The sequence below is a fragment of the Synchiropus splendidus genome, chromosome 18 (genome assembly GCF_027744825.2).
Source record: "Synchiropus splendidus isolate RoL2022-P1 chromosome 18, RoL_Sspl_1.0, whole genome shotgun sequence".
NCBI classification, from domain to species: domain Eukaryota; kingdom Metazoa; phylum Chordata; class Actinopteri; order Syngnathiformes; family Callionymidae; genus Synchiropus; species Synchiropus splendidus.
In genome coordinates this window covers 646,746-667,214 of record NC_071351.1, presented here as the reverse complement: position 1 = coordinate 667,214, position 20,469 = coordinate 646,746, and the positions used below count along the sequence as shown (strand labels likewise).

General features: G+C 50.9%; 1 protein-coding gene across 8 annotated transcripts in view; it reads left to right on the top strand.

The window, feature by feature from the left end:
• csad (cysteine sulfinic acid decarboxylase) overlaps nucleotides 1-20,469 on the top strand; it is a 44,437-nt gene that overhangs the window by 20,667 nt on the left and 3,301 nt on the right. Inside the window, exons 3-6 of one of the 8 annotated variants that reach the window (XM_053850489.1) lie at nucleotides 3,400-3,459; nucleotides 14,002-14,245; nucleotides 15,527-15,659; nucleotides 20,297-20,430. In XM_053850489.1, the coding sequence (XP_053706464.1) occupies nucleotides 20,299-20,430 (132 nt within the window). In that variant the 5' untranslated portion in view covers nucleotides 3,400-3,459; nucleotides 14,002-14,245; nucleotides 15,527-15,659; nucleotides 20,297-20,298. Of the gene's footprint in view, nucleotides 1-3,399; nucleotides 3,460-14,001; nucleotides 14,246-15,526; nucleotides 15,660-15,773; nucleotides 16,298-17,460; nucleotides 17,644-17,734; nucleotides 20,431-20,469 lie in introns of those variants that run through there. The other 7 variants (XM_053850484.1, XM_053850482.1, XM_053850490.1 and 4 more) reach the window with 7 other exon arrangements.

Genomic DNA, 20,469 nt, shown 5'->3' with positions numbered 1-20,469 from the left:
CTGCTAACCACAAGTCCAGACCCTGCGTTTTCCACTGTCAAAACAGCCGTAGCAGAGGGACGCAGAGTAGCCTAAGCACAGAGGATGGACTCACGACTCTGCTCTGAGAATGTGACGGCGGTTCAACTGTCCATTACCGTCGACTCACTGACCCAGAAAAGAAACATTTACGAGCGGCTCCTCGTCGTGTCGTTAATAACATCCGGTGCGTTGCTCCACAGATACTCTGGGCCGAGGATTGAGAGCAAGATATCAGCATGGAGTTGAGTCTAGTCCTGGATCAGGTACCAAACGTGAGCTCCTTGTCGCGCCATTTGTTGTATACAGAGATAGAAGAGTACAATGATGATGGTGATGATGAAGATGACGACAACAAAAGTCTCCTGCGCCCAGGTTGTTGTGTTGAATCACCTCAGGTGTGTCACTGCCTGAGCCTTTGAGCAACAATCGCAGGCGCTGGGCTGTGGATGAATGTTAAATGCAACAGCTGCTAGAGTAAGTCTTGTCTCAGATCAAGGTTGTTTGTTCAGGGAGTGCTGACAGTTCTGATCTGAAAGTCACGAGCTCTGGCATCTGTCAGATACTCAAAGTGAAGGTGGGTGGGGAGATGTCTGACCCAGGGATGGATGGAAGACAGTCACATGTGCAGACGTGGGCCATCAGATGATGTTGTGTGAGCTTTACTTGACTGTCCCAATGAGCTTGCCAGCAACCCTCTCGGTTGAGTTGGTCATATCAATGAAGTAGCAGTGGAGGAACTTGCTGGAGGAGTCTGCTGTGTGGCATCACGCAACAGCCGCCATCTTTGTTTACTCTAGAAGTCTGATGAAAGTAGGTCACTAGCGTCCGAGCGCACACTTGTAAAGTCACTGTAGCTAAAGCAGAAGTCTGCGGAGGGAAGGACTTGGACCTCCCACACCAACAAACGTGGGGTCGCAGGAGGCGCTCTGAAGGTCCAGTAACTCTGGGACCAGTTCCAGATGCATCGCTCCAACATCAGAAAGTTGAGTTTTGGCAGTCAAAAGGAAGAACTCAAGTTTGCCTGTCCTCTTTGAAGGTCACATAATGCCTGAAACATTCCTGATCTCTGGACCGCATATCTTTTTTTCATGCTTCTGACCTGAGAGTTAAGCATTATACAGATCCACCACCGTCTAACCAGTGGCTGGGTTTCAGTCTCTCATCCACTCAGACAGCCAGTGTGTTGGACACAATCTCATGAGGTGGACATGGTGACTTGCGACCTGAGATGCTTCCCTAAATAACATCCAGCAGAGCATGGGGAACTTGCAGCGCTACAAGGGTCCGAGGAGCTCCAGCATAGCAGACCAGTGTTCATTAGCTAAAAGCTTCTGGCTCACACAGTCACATCCAGCTTTTATTAGAGACTCCTTCTCTCAGTCGTAAATTCAACATCAGCAACGCAACCGAACACTTGTGTAGTGTCTGCTTCACGTGTCTGAACAACCCAAGTTTCTCTCTGAAACACTTGCAGACTTGGAGGTGCTGATCCTCATCAAACACACCTCAACAAGAGGCCTCTCTGTTCCTCCCACAGACCAAAGTTGTGGTGCAGCTCCGCAGAACCTGGCAGCCGCTCAGTGTCCGTGATGAGCGGCGCTTCCACTCAGACTTTGTAATGTATTAGGAGACTCGTAAAGGTGTCGGAGCCCAATAAAGCTGCGATCAGAGCACAGCGCTTTTGTTGGCATCCTTCATCCGAGGACAAGCGAGCTTACCACTGCTGGATATTTCCGATTCGTCTGTGCAGTGGAAATGTTGCCCCTCACTACTGGTGGTTAGTCTACCGTGCACTCAGCGCCCCCTGTGGAGTGCGTCATGACGCGCAGTTTCGTGATGACATTTTCTCCTCATGCACAGTCATCAGCAATTCACCAGAAGTGCCTGCAGGCCTGACCTCATGCACAGAATAGACCAGAGAATGAAGCCCTGTTGTGACCACCTGCATGAAACCCTTTTTCTTCTCAGCCAAAGAGAACCTCCGAGACAAGGGGTGGCGCTGTCATGTTCTGAGACAGCATTGGACTCGGTGCCAAGACAGATAAACCATCAAGTTTCAGACTAAATGTAAAAAATCCAATGTATGCGAGACGAAACTGTGTGGTTTTTATCCAGACATACGCATTTTAAGCGTATGCTCTTCGCTTGAACTTTGGCAGGAATCGGGTTTTCTGGACTTCCATGTGGTTATGGTAAGGGTGAGGGTTCGACCAGTGTGTGGTAGGAATGCTGGATCTGAAGCATGACACTTCCGTTTGCGTGTCAAAGGGATACACTGGAATACTCGTGTAAGCGGAGTATTCCAGTGTATACTCTGGAAGTCCAACCCTCAAGAAGACAGAAGAGCAAGGCTGCTTCAACGCGCTTTCCTCCCACCTGTCGGCCTGAAGCTGGGTGACCAGTACCTGCCAGCGCGCAGTCCCGCGTGGAGAAGCAGACGTGTATCGGTGTGTTCCCGTTTCAAATTAGCTGTAACCAAAACTATTACACCAAGCTTTCTGGTCGTATTAGCAGTATTTATAGATGGTTCATGAGCCATATCTTTTTTCATCAGGTCATAACTCACATAGAGAAGTGCCTCTTTACTGGAGCTTTTACAGTCTATAACTGTTTTTTAATCTTGTTTAACAGTCAACTGTCAAGTTTTTTATACTCCCGGCTGTAAATGTAGGAATGAGGCTCACTCAAATTCTGCCTCCAACTTTTGTTGGGAGTTCTGATTGAGTTTGAACATTCTAGAGCTCCTCTTCCTCGCCATGCTGGTGGTCACGTGATCGGCGGCGCATCCACTCCCACGTCTGGAGTCTTGCTGCCAATAATCAAGTCAATGCGTCTCTGCTTTTGTCCTCAATTGTTTTAGTCCCTGCAAATGGAAACGAGCAGAGGACATGAGTCTGCACCAACTCTCAGCTCTCCATCAGACATTGGAGAGATGCCTGTGCGTTTGTTGCCACCGTCTTTCTATAGACCAGGCAAGCCACAACGCCAGACATGTGGGAACATGGGGGACTTGTTGCTGGAGAGACTGGACCCTGGGTGTCAGAGATGGGCTTCGTGAGAACTTCAGAAAACTGCTGCTGCACTGGGAGCAAGCGGGTCGCTCACAGTGACACATGGTCCCGGGCAAAACACAAGGCGTGATGTCACCCCCTGGTTAGGAAGTGAAGCAATGTGACTGGGACACCAATATTTCAGCAGAGAGCTGGGATCATGACTGTAGCTCTAATGGCTACAGTGCAGGGTGTGTCACTTGAATTCAACCCACACCATGCGATTCAAAATCGGGGTGCTGTGGGGTTCAGGATCTTGCGGCTAAATGAGTGAAACCCTGTGGGTCAGCCCTGCCCCGAGTCAAAGGATGTCATCTTTGTGTTGCAGATGGCTGCTCTCTACTGCCACTCTCAGGGCGCGGTGCCACCAACTGTGATGCGGCATGAGGTGAGTCCCCACAACTGGCCGACCACCTGAATTTGTTGGACTGTGCTTGACGATGTGATTGTCACTGCGTCGTTAGTCAAGCTGTCACTCAACAATGAACGCGAAGCTGCAAACTTGTCTCCGAGTGAGTCACGAGCTTCGGTGTTTAAATCACGCGCGACGAGCCGTCACTCATCCATCACTCGCCCGTCACGGCGGCTGCAGTCGCTGGAGCCTGCAGCAAAGTATTTACCACCGTTTTCTCCGTCATCATTTTCCTCCCGTCGGGCCTCTCTGCTTCTGACATCTGGGCATTTATAGAGCTGGCAGGGAGCGCCTGCTGGCCGGCGCCGGGAATGTGCTCCATTGGACCTGGAGAGCCGGGTTTGTTCCATGCTTTCAAATATCAAACTGGAGTGGGAGAGTTGCTGCAGTTTTGAGAAGAGTCTGGGGGGGGGGGGGGACTCAGAATGTGTAGTTGAAAGCAACACAATGGTGCAGGTGTGGCGCGGTGTCCATGCTGGTCCCACCACGTGCTCTCGCTTGTGACGAAGACTGGGCTCGGTTGTGTTGCAGCGTACCCCCAGGTACGCATCACCGACGTGTCTCCACACCTCCTTGTTACAGTGTTTCATGACAACGTCTCTTGGAATGTTTGAACGCATCGTTGTATTTTCGACACGATAAACCAGCAAGTGAAATACGACAGCGTCTCTTTGAGGCGGGGATGAAGTCGTCGTGGGTCTTGAGAAACAAAGGCCAGAGACTGGCTCGTAAATCAGCAAAGACCTGGCTTCCCTGCGGGCCATTCAGCCACCCGGGTGTAAAACGCTCAAAGGCAGCCAGCACTTGAAAGTCTGGAGCGGCGGACGGCCCAGCAATTATCTCGTCTGCCTCCTCCACGGCACATACCAGATCCATCCGGGCCTCCGTCGGCGAGTCAGAGGCCGGAGAGCCTGTGCCACCCACGCCACTAACCCGTTATTGATGAGGCCGGGCGGTCGCCGACAGCAACCTTGTGTCAGGGTTCCAGGCTTTGGCGGCTGAGAGTGACTTTGTCGGACGTTTTGGCCAACTTTCCTTCCCGGGAGCGGCCTGGTGAGGGTGTCGAGCAGCTGTCAGAAGGATTGATGTGTCCAGCTGGAGAGGTAGAGGTCTGACACGCAAGGGCAGCAGACACTAAACTTGACAGACAGGACGAGAGGGGCGTGGCATATGGAGATCAATACTGACGGACAAACCTGAATACACTCCGCGCTCGCTCTGATCAGAGAAGCTGAGCATGGGTCGTCACGACGACTGGTGACAGGAGTTTGAGATCGTGCGACGGCTGAAACTGAAGCAGGGCGAAGTTCTTCGGTCACAGACATTTGCGCTGTGGTGGTGGAGCAGCGAACTCTTCCACGCACCAGCATGAAGACTATGGAGCCGTTATTGGAGCAAATGCATTAGTTAGTATGTGATAGCATTTGACTTGTAAATATAGAGTTTGATCTATAAATGTGCAACTCGACTTGCAAGTGTGCTGCTTCACTTTCATATTTATGGAATATGTATATAAAAAATGTGTGTTTGTAGCCAGATCAGCAAATGTGTACGTAGATCTGAATGTGTAGACGGATCAACAAATGTATGAATCTTCCTGCCATGTCTCTGTGATGAGATGTGGTCAGACTTAAGCTGTGCTCTTGCCGTACTGGAAGATCTGTCAATGCCTACAGCGAGCAATACAGCTTCCTGCCTCTAGGAAGCGCAAAAAAGGTTAGTTCATTTTTATGTAGTTGTTAAATGCTATTGTAGACGACAAAATTAGCTAAGATTAGCCCACTATTTGTTCAATGGTTTACTGCGTTCACGCAAATAGTGCATTTTGATATGCCATGTATTGTCACTTTCAACATTCCATACAGAAAACTAAGATGGAAAAAAAAAGTGAATTCAATTTGGATTTTACGTATGTGAAGCACCTACTGTAATTATCTGCAATAGCATTTGACAACTGCATAAAAATTATGTGTTTACAGCACGTCCTCCTGACTCCGTCACTGTGTTTCCTCATCCAAGCAAATGCTGTTTTGGCGCGCAACTATACAAGTAGCTGTACGCATTTACAGATCTTCCATCTGGGCAAGGAGTGTAACAAGGGTCACGTGTCTGAACACATCCAATCTGACACACACGGCAGGTCGCCATTTGTGGAGCTGGTTACGATCACGGAGATTTTTTTTATGTACATATCCAATATATATGGAAGTGAAGTTGCTCACTTGCAAGTGGAGTTGCACATTTCCATACTTGCACCTTTGCCACTCGTACTATGTATTTACAGAGTTTTGCTCCATTAACGGCTGCGTACACGGTACAGGAGCGCTGCGCCGGCCCTGCCCAGTCCAGGAGCAGGGCCCGGGTGGAGAGCTGGTGTCAGGAACCTCTCAGTGAGATGACCATTCCCTGGGGTTGCCAGAGCCCAGCGAGAGCATTTGAAGGTGCGCAAGTTGCTTGCAGATGTCCACACAGGCTGTAAATCATGAGTGGACCTGAGGCTGCGTAAATGCTTTCTGACTGAATCTCCATGAAACCACGGCTTCCCCGCCCCTCCTCCACCCACTGCAAACAGCAAAATGGCGTCCGCTCAGATGTTGTCCTGCAGCAAAGGTCTGAAGCGGAGAGAATGTCGGATGGAGAGTAAACTATCTGTTTGGCCGCGCGTCCTCATTCCCCTGAGTCATGTAGCCGCCGGCAGTGAGTGGAGTTACAGGTGTTCATTTTAGCGTCGTCGGCGCAAAAAAGAGGGAGAAAAAAGCTTTATGACTTTTGTGTTGCGGTGGGCTGAGAAAACAGAAGTGACGCGGGCCTGGAAGCACAAGCCACAGCAGCAACACGCTTACACGCCAGGGATGTCCAGATGCCTTACTCTGACCATGGCTTGAAACTAGCAGCGTCCATGTGCTGTCACACGGCCGGCTCTGCTGGTGGCAGAAGGAGATTTGGGCTGAAAAGATCTGAGGCCAAACCTATCTGTTGGTCAGTCAACAACGTGACACCCGCTAGTGATGGAGCCACAGCTTAAACACCAACTTTTCTCACAGGCACAAATGAAGAGTGTCCAGTTTTGGGGAAAATGCCTCCTTGTAGGACCCTTAGACATTTGTAGTGCCCTTTTGCTGGACCCACAAGGTTAAGCCTCAGTTTGAGGATGAAGACTTCAAAATAACTAGGTCATTTTAACTGGGTTCAGAGTCCTGGTTCAGGTTAGCCATGTGTTTTGGATGGTTAGGTTTTGGGGAAGAGGCTGGGGAAAGGGTGATGGCAATGAAAGGCCCCCTCAAACCTGTGAGTGAGTGAACGTGTGTGCTAGTGTAACTCCATCAGAGCAGTTTTTTACATGTCAGTGTTGAGTGTATCTGAACACCAGAAGTCTCATCCGCTGAAGTGACATTAGTAGACATGTAAACATCTCCAGCTCAGTCGCGAGCTCACGTTTCTCCTCGCTGCCAGACGAGACAAGAGAGCGCACTTTTACTGCAGCTGAATTACAACTCCATGTTTTGGGTTTATGGGACAATAACGTGGAGTTTTCGGGCTCGTTTTTGTGATGGACGCTGAAACCCGTCTGATATATTTTGTCACAGCTTTCCTGCCATTCGTGGTGCTTTAAAATTGCCTTTGTTCTGGAGCACGTGCTTTGCTCACTGGCTCAAGAGTTCAGCTGACTTTATTCTTGAACTTTTTGTTTACTGTAGGTTTGCCCCTTTGTGCCGAGTCCCTGGGATGCCAGGCCCCAGGTGGCCCCTGGTGGAGCCTCCTTCAGACCTGCGGTTCCACAGGCCGTCAAGTCTTTCATGTAGTAAACACAACAATGAGACGGGGTATGTGACTCCAATCAGCATTGGAACCCGAGGAGGTTCATCGAGAAGATGCGCCTGAATTAAACACAGTTGTGGATCACAACGCAATCCTGAGTCGGGAGCAGCAGCGACCGTGTGTGTTCGACCGCCCCTCAGTGGCCGAGGCAGGGACTGCTCCTCGCCAGCGACACTGTTGCTGCGACACGACCAACCTGACGAACACCGTTTGCCTTAATTGGCGCGTCTCCGCCCTGAAGCGTCGCGCAACACACCCATCAGTGTCGCCGTGCGAGATCTCATGTACATTGAAACGGATGTGAGGTACCTGCGCGAGCGTTCTCGGGACGCTGCATTACAGTCCCGCAGGCGGCCTGCAGGTGGCAGCACAGCTCCTGACTTGCTTGTCGAAGGCTGTTGGTTCATACGGCTCGACCGGGACCTTTGACCGAGAATATCTAGGGGAACGTTTGGCCCCACCTGTCCATTCTTCCCGAGGGGTCAAAGGTCGATGTGAAATGTCCAAAATATCACTGCAGAGACAGTCAACATGTGGTGAGGGGGAAGTTTCCTCAGGTGCGGTTGATGGAGCGCTGACACGCGGGCTGGGCGCCTCCCTGTGGCCTCCGCATGTGGGTGCCCGAGGACCAGAGTCCCGGTCGTAGATACATGACGCCTCGTCCCTGAGCGGCGGCAGGCGAGTGAAGTCACTGCGCACTCCATAAACTCCGGGGAGCCCAACGCTCTCCTCCGTGTGCTCAATCAATAGGCGCCTTCATCCTTAAGTGAGAAATATAGCGTTGCCACCTGCGCGCGGCTAACGAGCTCTCGGCACCAGCTCGCACCTCCCGGTGATGAATGGACCGGGGCACTACTTTTTAAAGGGGCCACAGGCGCGGGCCGCGCATCGCCGCGTCCATTTCGCAGAGCGTCGCGCTCCTCTGAGGAATGACATCACTTGGCGGGGAGCGGCGGAGCCGATCGGCAGCCCGTCCGGCCCATTCAAATTAATTAACGAACGACCTCAGATTAAAAGGGGAGCCACGGATCAGACAATGGAGGCATTTATCACGGGGATGGACGAGCCTGGTGTCACTTGCTGCTTCTAAATCACCGCGCTGCAGTGGTGCGTTGACTGTCCCACCGCTGCTGCAGGCAGCCCCTGACCTTACATGGGCCAGCTTCAGATGAGGAGCCAGGTGACCCGGGACAATCGGGGAGCCCACGGCAAGACGCATCAGGAGAGAAGCCCTGAACAAAGAGCAGCAGATGTGAGAGAGGAAGGAGACACCTCTAGCCCGGGATCGTTCTCCTCCATCGCCTGCTCCTCCCCCACTGCACACTCCTCCTCCCTCACCGTCTCCCCACTGCATCTTCCTCCTCACCACCTCCTCACCCTCCCTCTGGGGTCCCCTCCTCCCCGTCACACCACAAGTCTCCGTCCTCGCCCGGTGATTAAGATTCCGTGGCGATGCGACTGCAGCACTTGCCAAATGGAAGACTGGACATAATTTCCCTAAAATGGTGTTTTTTATCACCTATTTCCCCTTCATCAGCGCGCCGCCAGGATTGATGGCTGATGGCACCTCTGACAACTGAACATTTTTATGGTTAGATTTATGGGCTATCTGCTCCTCTGCCTTTACTGCGCAAACTCTGTAAAAATCCTTATTTCTCCGATGGGGGGATGAGGGGGCGAGCGGAGGAAAGTCCTCACTGCAGTGCAGCTTCAGGAAGTGGCAGCGACAGAGCTCCAGGCTGATTCTCATGTGCTGGAGGACACAGAGGCCTCCAACTTGCTCACCATGCTTTCAGCCTGCAGCAGACCTGCACTGACCAGCCGCTAGGTGGCGTAATGACCTGTTCTGCTGACAGAGCTCGGCCATTTCGCCAGGAGAGGGAGACACTGAGTGTGTTGAGCAAGGGCCGCCATTGCATGGGTCGTCATGGTGCGTGTCGCCCATCTTTGAATGCGTTTTCGCTTGCTTGTGTAAACGTGCTGACTCATCAAGTTGCATTGTGGAGTGGTTAGTGTCCACATGTGGACGTGTGGCTCTAGTGCACGGATTCCCCGGTTTCATGCGGCTCTTCACCAAATGAGCTGCGATTTTGGTCAAGTTGCTACTGAGATGATCGTTTATACAGGAAATAGGACAGAAAAGCAAGAGCTATTCCAGCGAAATGTCAAAATATTGTTCAGAGGCTGACTTGCGTCTGACTTTGAAACATAAACAATGAACCGTGCTGCCACATAAGACTTGGAGCGTCATCAGATCCACCATCAACACCACTGACATGTCTTAGTTCCACGTCATGTCATGAGCCACGTCCAAAAATAGAGAAGTCAAGTCAATGGCGCCCACGTTTCTATCTACGCTGCTTGATATTTCCAGGAGGATCAGAGTCAAATGTTTGAAAAAGACATGCACAAGAGACCAGCAACCTTGTGACACACAGGCATGTGCTTTACTGCTATACTGAGTCACGTGACCAGCTGTTCGGGTGAAGCCTCACGGCCTGACATGTTTGTAGCATGTGGCTCTGCTCAGCAGCACAGTGAAACAGTGTGGCAATGAGCCTCCGACTGGTTGGCCGTCCCTGCTCTAGAGGAGGCAGCTGCTGTGATTGTTCCTCGGCAGAGAAAGTGTACTTGTATCGCTATTCTTGTGGGGACTATTTCTTCAAAACTAGTGTTCCAGTACTCAAGACTGAAAGAATTATTCTGTCTTTTTGTTCAGTTCAGTCCTTTTTTTTCTTTGATATTTATCAGGGGTCTGAAACGGATCCGCTGAAGGGCCACAGTGGTTAGGAGACCCTAACAGCAGTATGGTGTCTGAAGACTGCGCTGCTGGTCTTGACCTCCAAATGTCTTGATCTTGTCTCTGTCTCAATATTCTCCAGTCACGGTAATGTCTTGGTCTTGGTTGGTGTGGTCTTGACAACAACACTCAACAGACATTTTGCATTGTGGGGACATTTTACTGGACCTCACAAGTTCAGGCCTCAATTTGAGGATGAAGTCCTCAAAATAACTGAGTCATTATAACTTGGTTTGTTTGGTTCTGGTCCTGGTTAAGGTAGTTTTGTATGGTTAAGTTTCAGCAGAAGAGGCTGGGGAAAGGGCTATGGCAATGAGAAACCAACCTATGTGAGAGAGTGTGTGTGTGTGTGTGTGTGCTCCGACCCACCATCAGGAGAAGGTGTGCTTGCAGGGATGTGGAGGAAACCCAGCAACTGCCGCCTCTCCTCCACCTGCTAAGATTTACAGCCGACCCGACTCTCCTCCTCTGATGAGCCTGGCAGATCCATAAAGGATTCCCGGGAGGTGAGCTGTGACGGCGGGCAGGGGAGGGGAGGAACCGTCTGATGATGAGATCAGTGATTCATAGAGAGGAGCCACACGGAGACGGGTAATACCACATATGTTTTAGCCGGGCCGGCCCATCAGTCATTCCAGGTTGCCATGGCGACACGCAGAAGCTCGACAGCAGGAGGTGTTGCAGACTCCAGTGAGTTCATCCCGTGCAGCTAAGCAACCAGGGGCTGTGCGGCTGCAGCTGCCTTCACTGCTGCTTTATGACAGGCACACGGGAGCTCTGGTTTCAGGGCAGGTCTTCTTCCGCACCACAGACGCCTCACTTTTATGAATTAGCACACGGCGTCACCGTGTTTGTGAAGGTCTGCTCGTAAAGCTGCCGTGACCAGAGCCGTTCAGGTCCTGGATGATGCGGTGGAGTGTGTCACAGGCGAGTGAATCATCACGCTGTGCTCCAGCTGACCGTCCCAGTCCAGGCCGGGTGCATGTTGGTGGAGCTGTGTCACGCCTGTACCATGCCTTCACAGAGGTCAAACCCGCAGGGGTCAGTCGCGTCAGCAGCTCATGAGCTCCCGGGCTGAACGAGCGACCCCAAATCCCCCTGCAGCAGCCTGTTGACATCGCTGGGTGAGATTTGGGCCCAACGAAACAAATGACATCATGAAGGTTCTTTGTCATTCCGCCCGCTTTAATAGAAGCACTTTAATCACATAATGTCTTCTTAAAAGGCCACAAAGCAGGTTAGCCATGAAAAATGGTTTGGTTCTGATGAAGCGCTGAGTGGGCCGACCCGGTTTCCATAAATCACCTCAAACATACATGACATTTGATGAGGAGCCATTAGCCACCAGTGTGTGTGTGTGTGTGTCGCAGTTTCATTGCTCTGCTCTCATTAGGGCGGGCATTAATGCCACCGGCACAGAGAAGACGCCGGGAAATGTAAAAAGGAATTTAGCCGGGTGCTTTTAGGAGCCGTTCTATCGGAATCCTTAGTGTTTTGCAGTCCTCGGAAGACTCGTAACCGAAGAGCGCAGCTTCGTTTGAAAGCAGAAAGGTCAGTGCTCTGAGGAAGGTTGTGGGCTCTGCCCGAAATATAAAAGCTGGTGGAGAAGGCAGAAGGTGGGGGGCGGGGGGGACATGATAAATGAATGTCAGAGGAGAGAGACATGGCACTACATGTAAATAAATGCCTCTGTCCTAAAACACGAAATACTGTCCGTTAATTGAGGCCAACAAACTTGTTGAGAGCGAGCGACCGCGGCAACAGTCAAACCTCAACCACTTTTGTGCAGCACGCGCCTCCACATGACGCTCCTCCGTGTGGTCCATCGCGGCCGCTTTATAGATAGATACTTTATTAATCTCCGAACAGAAGAAATTTCCATTTCCAGCAGCATGAGAGGTGGAAACATAAGAGCAAGTAAAAAACAATACTACAAATAAGATAAGAAAAAACAACAACAGTCCAGCATGTGAATGTGTGTGTGTGTGTCTTTGGTGTGAGTGTGTAGTGAGTCCAGAGTGTATTTGTCCATTCTATCGTCCTCCCCGAAAATTGTTGAAGAGCCGAATGGCGTGAGGGAGGAATGATCTCCTCAGTCTCTGTGGAGCAGGACAATGACAGCAGTCACTGAAACTGCTCCTCTGTCTGGAGATGGTGTTGTGCAGAGGATGACTAGGATTGTCCATGATATGGACAGAAGCCTGTTCAATGTCTGTCGCTCTGCCACTGATGTGAGGCTGTCCAGCTCTGTTTCAACAACAGAGCCTGCCTTCCTCACCAGTTTGTCCAGGCGTGCCGCATCTTTCTTCTTCAAGCTGCTCCCCCAGCACACTACTGCATACACGAGGGCGCTCGCGACCACAGACTGGTAGAAGATTTGTGGCAGCTGCTTCCAGATGTTGAAGGACGCCAGCCTTCTGAGGAAGTACATGTGTGCCTTTCTGCACAGAGCATCAGTGTTGGCAGTCCAGTCCAGTTTGTCATCCAACTGCACTCCCAGGTATTTGTAAGTGTGAACCACCTCCACACAATCTCCTTTGATGGTGAGCGGTTCTGGATGCGGCCTGGGTCTCCTAAAGTCCACCACCATCTCTCTGGTCTTGGTGGTGTTGAGGCGCAGGTGGTTGGAGTCGCACTATTAAACTCTTTTCCAGCGTATAAAGATCGCGTGAGCAAAAGTAACACATAAAACGACCATATTCACCCAGAACACAGACCTGGGTCATGATACATGAATGTCAGCACACACTGCAAGTTCCAGTTGACTTATGACGGGAAGCCCGGATGTTCCTCCCCCAATGCCAACCACAAACCTCGACACCGTCATTTTACTTCAGATAATTTTAGGATCATGTATAAAACATTTATATATATATATATATATATATATATATATATATATATACACACAAAATGGTTGATAAAGCAATTAGTATTTTGAATTTTGTTTCACACGACTTGAATTTCCACTGATGTGGACGCGTCTTCTTGTAATGGAACAGGAAAATGCCAACTAAAAGTGCTAAATGCTAACAGGTGGGAATGAAGGGTGAAAGAGGAGTTTCCCAGCCAAAACAGGCAACTGGGCAGCGATCCCTTGAGCCAGACCTGTTGTCGTGTTTGTGGACTTTATAGCGGCCCAGTTCTCGGCCAACTGATCTCTGAGCTGGTCTCAGTTAAGGCGGCCCAGGTTTGATGTGGGCCACACACGCGGAGGCTCCAGTAAAACATGAAGCCCAGCCGGCTTGTAAAGCGGGAGGAGCGGAGGTGGCGGTGGGTAGCCGGCACTAAAGCCAGGAGAGGAATTTGGCTCCTGCAGCTCATTCCAGCGATCAATTCTGCCTGTAGACCTCCATCTCATTTCAGACCTCCTCCCAATCACCAGCACAGTAAAGCTGCTCTCATAAAAGGTCATTGCGTCACCTGTGTGTTCTCTCCACGCGGTTCAACTCAGCCCACTTTCCCCAGAAACGCTGCCGGGATCCTCGACAGCACGATGGGTTTCACTCCACAGGCCACTCCAAGAGGCTGTGCTTTCACTCCATGCACGACCTTGAACACTGACACGCGGTGCTCTGTCCCATGACCTGAACCTGTCAGTGCAACCTGCTCTGAGTCCCTTTGCCTGCGCAGATCTATGATCACCGGAGCTCCTGAGTCAAACGTCCTGCCACATCCTGCCGCGGGACCCGATCAGACGGGCGATCAAACTCTGATCATTCCCTCTCGGCTCGTAATGAGTAAAGCTGTCATTAATTTAGCAGAATTACATCAAATGCGAGGCGTTCTTTATGTGGCCGGGGGCCTGCAGACAGTTATACGAGGGCCACTGCTGCACGAAGCAGATGGGGCGAGTGGGCCGCGCATACTAAACACTCTCGCCTTCTTTGTCTCCACAGAGACACCACTCAGGTGACTGGAACCAGGAGGAAGTTTGCTGTCGCCTCCACGTCGCAGGAGGGAACCTTCTGACCACATACATCTGGAAGACAACAAGCACCGGGGTTTATTCGGCTGCCGCAGCAGAAGGTCCTCATCCCATCTGAGGTTGCCGTGGCAACTGATGACTGCTGAAGGCGGAGAGCAATTTATGAGGCCTGACGCATACCTGCGCCCCCTGAGAGAAAGAGAGAGAGACATGTGGTGAGCGACACTCAGACCTCCGGTGGTGAAGCTGCGGCAGGTTCGGTCCTGAATGCTGAGCCGGCACATGCTCGTGGTCTTCAGCGGTTGGATTCCAGTCGATCTAGCATTTGCATCCTTCCCCCTATCTTCACATCCCTCTGGATGTTTTCATTCTACCATTTGCTCCATTGATCTCTGTCCTTGCAGCTCGGAACACACATCAACATCAACGTGAGGTTGAGAACCCCACACCAAGCACTGAGAGTTTAGATGGCGTTCTTCACAGCCAGATTTGTTGACTTTTCTGGACCATGTCAGGAGTCCTTGGTTGAATGTCTCAGCTGGTGACCTCTTCACTGAGTCTTCTTCGAGGAGATACGTGATGTTGTCATGAGCTTGGAGTGAAGACTGTCACATGATGAGACCTACAGCCCTTTAGCAAGTTCAGCATTCAGTGGAAAAATCATATCTATATCAATCAATATATAGCGCTTATGTCACTTTCATATTTGCTCCAGCTCCTTGCTGACTTCTTCTTCTTCCCTTCCTCTGGCTTCCTGCTTCCTCCAGCTCTTGCCAGCATGTCTCACCCTCCCTATCCACTTAAGAATAATTTATGGTTTCTCACCATCGACTGAGTGGGACACTAAATAACTGCCGCGTCCTCACCCAGCTAAATGAGCAGAACTGGAGCCACTAATTGAGCCGAGTGAAGACGCGTGCGCTGAGATCGACCCGCGGACGGGTGCAGATAAATAACTGCCACGTGAGCCGAGAGTGCGCATGGAGGAGGATGATGGAGACGGTTTCAGACGTGTTCTGAGATCTGGAGCAGCGGAGCCAGGTGTGTCGGGGAATATGAAAGCCAGCGCCCCCTGGTGGTGCGTCCGCACCTCACAGTGGTGCACAGCGACACCTGGCCTCGCTGTCCTCGTCTGTTGCCGGGTCTTCCACCTTGTCTCTGTCCCAGCTGTGCCCCATGGCTTCCTCCCCGTCTGATCCAAACTGCCAAAGAAGCGCCCGCTCTACTCTGAGTCTCTGTGGATGCCTGAGCTCACACTGCTGCCTTCCCACTTTTCCTGATCAGTCATCCTTTCTTCCCATTTCCTCCCTCCATTACTGTCTCTTTCAACCGTCATCCTTTCTTTCCTTTGGCCTGTTTTGTCTTCCCTCCCTCTTTTCACTCTTTTTCCAACGCCTTCTTCTATCTTTGTCCCTCTCCTCCCTCCTTTTTCTTTCTTCAGTGGAAAAAGTAGAGTGGTTTGTCCACAGTCTGTTTCAGTTGACCATGTTTTGCAGGGCGGTGACGTCAGGCGGATTCACCAGGCTTCTGAAGAGGCCTACTGCCATCCACTGGTGGAACCCTGCGACGACGACCAGCCCGACTCCTGAGGTCTCCCTGAGGAAGGTCCGTCGAGTCGTGACGTCACAGGTCAGTGGTGGGTGCTCATGACATCACTGGTTTGTCTTGTCTGTCAAAGATGTGTGACGTCACAGGTCAGTGATGGGTGCTCATGACGTCACTGGTTTGTCTTGTCTGTCAAAGATGTGTGACGTCACGCCACATAACTGAGCTCGTGCTGGGAAAGAGGCGACGCTGAAGTCCCCACAGTTGAGAAATGTTCGGTTGCCCTCGTGTAACTTCAGTTCAATGAATACGCGCGACGCCCTCTAACGAGCTTCGCTATTGGTTGGGTCGGAGAGGAGGTAACCAATAGCGAAGTCCGTTAGTGGGCAGAGCCCGGATGACACAGAACTTGGGACGGTTCGTGACGAGACGGGAGCCATATGACTGTGTGTTTGAGTTTGGCTATTAAAAACAAAACAAACGAACATCCGGGTTCTCCGGTCTGATCACATGTGCCAGCGTTGCAGCCCGTTGATTGGCTGTTGCGAGTGTGCGTCCGCCACACCGTGGATTTACGGCAGTTGCGGTGCAAGCCCTCGGCTGTTGCACCTATCCACCGGGGAGTCGTCCATCCAGCCTTCTCTGTTCCTCCCTGGAAATTCCGTGGACTAAATCTGAGCTGACGACAGTTGGGACTCACGAGTGCGCAGCCGTGAAGGAAGGTGAGCGCAGACGCCGACGCTCTTCGGAACATTTGTTTTCACCGTCTGCGTGCAGGGCCGTTTCTCGCTCCTTTTCGGGGGCCTCCAGTTTGTTGAACAGTGATGAAGCGATTCCGACCCCTTCTGTCCCCTCAAGATGCCACAACCTGGTACAGTTACAGGCAACAGGTCAAATTAAACATCTGAACTTGAGCCAACCAGGCGAGATCAACGGAACAAAGAACATTGTCATGAAAAGAGAAGAATCATCTGTCCATAAATAGATCAGACAGAGTGTTTATGAAACACGTTTACTTTAGAGAAGAAAATCAAACAACCCAACAAGTGCAACAGTAAAAAAAAAAAAGCTAGTGTTAAACAATGCTTCATAAACAGTACAAGACCTAATGATAGCAGGTTATGTCGAGTCACAGTCCAGTGTGATGTCTTTGGAATGCGAGGTCATGGATGATGGTCATCACATGAGCGCTGCTCACCAGTCTCCTGGTTAACACTGACTACTGCCAGACCAGTGAGGCGATCCCGAGCTTCAGCTTTGAGAAGCAACTCTTCAGGCAATCCACAGCTTTGGAGAAGTTTCTTTTGGATAAAAGTGACTAGCTCAAGTTTTTGACCTGCAACACAACTTTCCATCAATCTTTTACCCAATTACAGAAATGTCACTTTGAAGAATGAGCCACTGTCTAAAATAACAACATGCCAAGTCAAATATTTCCACAAAATGTATATTTTAATTATAGTATTACTAACAATAGCACGCGCTTAATTGGGGCCCTATAAAAGTCAATTCATCTGAAATCTGAGGCTAAAACAACGAGCGACTGATCAATGACAACAACATGCCCTCATCCCCACCACCACTTTACTGTGTGGTCCAACAACCTAATGAAACCGAACGACTCAAGCCACTGCTTACTTCATTGTACTTTATTTACATCCAATCTTTATTTGTAAGCATATAATAGGTGTAATAAACAGGTAACCTCCGATGAAAACGGTGATCTCAGTTGCCTCATGAGATGCTGAACATGCAGCCTTGAGGCCCCCTGGTGGCATTGCAGCCCTCGGGGGTCACCAAACTGTTCAGACCAGTTCCAGTTGGTGGAGCGTGCGTGATTGGTTGGAACAAACACCTGTACCCACTCTGGCCCTTTCTGGAACAGTTTGGTGACCCCTGCCCGAGATCAACAGCGATAGACGGCCTCATCTGCGGGTGACCGAGAGCTCTGTGCTGACGCCTACTGTGCAGGAGACTGTACTGCAGAGGCCTTTCACAGTTGGAAGTGTCTGCCACATCGGGGAACTCGCGCCCGCGGAGTTTCACGGCGAAGCTGCGTCCTGTCAATGTGAGTGTTTTCCTCTGACTTCAACTCTCTCTCTCTCTCTCTTTCGAGGGGTTTTCAGCTGTGGTTCTGGTTCCAGTGCTGGTCCACACCGTGTCCGCACTTGTCTGCTCGCAACAATAAAACATTTATGAGAACAACTGTGGCTGTTGGGATTCTGCTCAATTTACGGTTGTGTTGATCCAAACGTTGCTTTACTGGTGCTACGGTTGGATTTATCTGCGCGTCCTCGTCAGCGCGCAGGTGTTTGTGTTGCTCTTCGGTTGTTATCGAGCAGTGTAAACGCTTTACTGCCAGGTATAAATCTGCCTCGTCCCTCTCCAGAGCTGCAGAGTCACCGACGTCGCACGGCTCAGGCTGCTGCTCCTGAAGGCTGTGATGGGGTTAACCCCACGCTCTCACTGAGGACTGGAGGAAGCGCCGTCATGGGGTCCGACCTGCAGGGGGCGCTACAACGTCACCATGTTCTCCCCCCAGTGATGAAGAAGAGGCAGGCCTCCTCATGAGCACAGGCTTGACCCATGCTGCCCCCCCCCCAGCTATAATCGATGGCTGCTTTACTGCTGCCTCTAAACCTGGAGCAGGATATCAGAGCGGGATTGACGAGCTCTGGCTTTATCTCTTTAATTAGGAATGTAAAAGATCTGGATCTCCCGAGGCCAGAGCCCCGTTTATTTCCTCTCCCTCCATCAGTCATGTTTATGTCCCTCCTCACCGCCCTCTGCTGGTTCTCCCCCGCCAACACCAACGTGTCCCTTCACTGCACTGACATGATGCAGGCTCTTGTCTGGGTCTCCTCCCGATTCCCAAGTGATGGTTCTTGACAGATGTGAGTCTGTCTGGTATTTTGAATTTCGGTTTAACCTAAACTTGCTTCAATCATCTCACTGTGACACTCCGTCCATTATTAAACAAAGTAAATGATAATAAATAAGTACAGTGGTACCTCGGTTTTCGAACCTCCCGGACTTCAAACAAATCAGAGTTCAAACTAAATTTTCTAGATTTTTTTGCTTTGGATTTCGAATGAAAATCCAGAACTCGAACGCCCCGAAAAAAAACGGAAAAAACATAACGCACACGGACCGATCAGCTGACGCACGAGGCGCTTTGTTATTGTGTATAACGCAGCCTCTGTATGCAGACGTGTCCCGTTACCTCCTTCTTCATATTGAGGTGTCAAACCTTTCCTGTCTCCGCATTGGACCGTGGTCGAGTGTCACAGGGGAGGTGCCAGGGTTTGATGTCCTGTTGTGGGCTGGAGCTGGGACATGGATGAGGCGAGTCTGGGACAGAGCGTGACTTGGTTTATGACTTTGTCACAGCCAAACTGCACAGAAGCGCACATTCAGAGCTGGACGCGCACCGGGCACCTCTTCACTTCTGGAGAGACGTCACTCACTCGGCAACCCCTCCCACATGCAGCGGCCACACACACAGAGGAACAGCGCACCTGCAGCAGACACTCGACATTCACTCCTACAAAAGACTACTTTTAGGCTTGGAACGCATCGTTTCCATTCATTGTAATGGGAAAAATCGATTCAGATTTCAAACAGCTCGCTTCGCAAACGGCCGTCTGGAACGGATTGTGGTGGAGAACCGACGTACCACTGTATATAAAAACCATGACACATCATCCAGGAACATGTATCAACCCTGTGAGGCATGAAGCACCAAACAGTGGACAGAGAGCTCCACTTCTTAAAAACTGAGGTCTCTATTGGTCCTTGAGAAGAATTTAAAACCATCACTACACACGTGTGTATCTCATGTAAAATATCTGATCCACAGCAAAAGGTCTTATTTGAATGATAATGTAAAACCATGTGTTCAGTGGAGCTAGTAACTAGTTCAGTTCTGGTTATTATTAGGAGGAGAGACACTGAGGACACCTCGCTATACCAGACCAGACTTTTGAAGACTACGACCCGTCGGCGCTCGAGCTCCTCCGTGACTGTGACTGAGGCACTCAGTGGGAGGTGGTGACGCGGAGCTTGATCCTCGATTCTTCCGCAGTCATGGCAACTTGAATGGACCGCTTTAATGAGGAGATCAAAAGAGTCGTATAGTTGATGGAACCTCTGTCGTCACAGGTCGAGTGATTATTTCTGAGTCAGGGGCCGGACGTTTGCACCATCTCCTCGGTGATTCGCCTGGAGTCCCAGGTGTGCAGTGGATTCCTCTGGAGACACTGATGATGGAAGTCAGAATTGTCCTTTGTTGCTCATCTTTGCAATGAGAATGAAGGCAGGCAGCTCACGAAGAGAGTCGACGCGGATGGATGAATACACAGAAGCATGCGCTTAAATGGTTGGCTCTGCTTTTGAGGCTCCGCCTCCCGGCCTTTGGTTCAAAGGCCAGTCAGCAGGTGCTTTCATGTGAAGACATATATGCGCTCACGCGGCACTGTGGCTGAAGACACCTTCAAATGTCGGGGATATCCTGAGCGAGCAGCGCTCTGACTCTCACCTGCTTCTCACTGTGAGCATTCATTAACTTTGGTGGGGTCCAAGGTCAAACCGGCTCGCCCTCTTATCAGCTGCAGCAGACACTTGACACTCCTCCGAGACGTTACAGGCTGGACATTGACCAGGTCACCTCAGGTGGATCTGCTGTTCTCCACACAAACTCGGACTTCTGACTTGAACTGCAGAAATGACGCCGTCGGGGCCTCTAGACCTGAGCGAGCCGCTGGTGGACCACCAGGAAGGCCAGCGCTTCCTCAAGGAGGCCTTCAGCATCATCTTGGAGGAGGTCTTCTGCAAAGGCACCGACGTCCAGGAGAAGGTCAGCGCTCAGTTCAGAGACAGCGAGCTTTCACAGGCA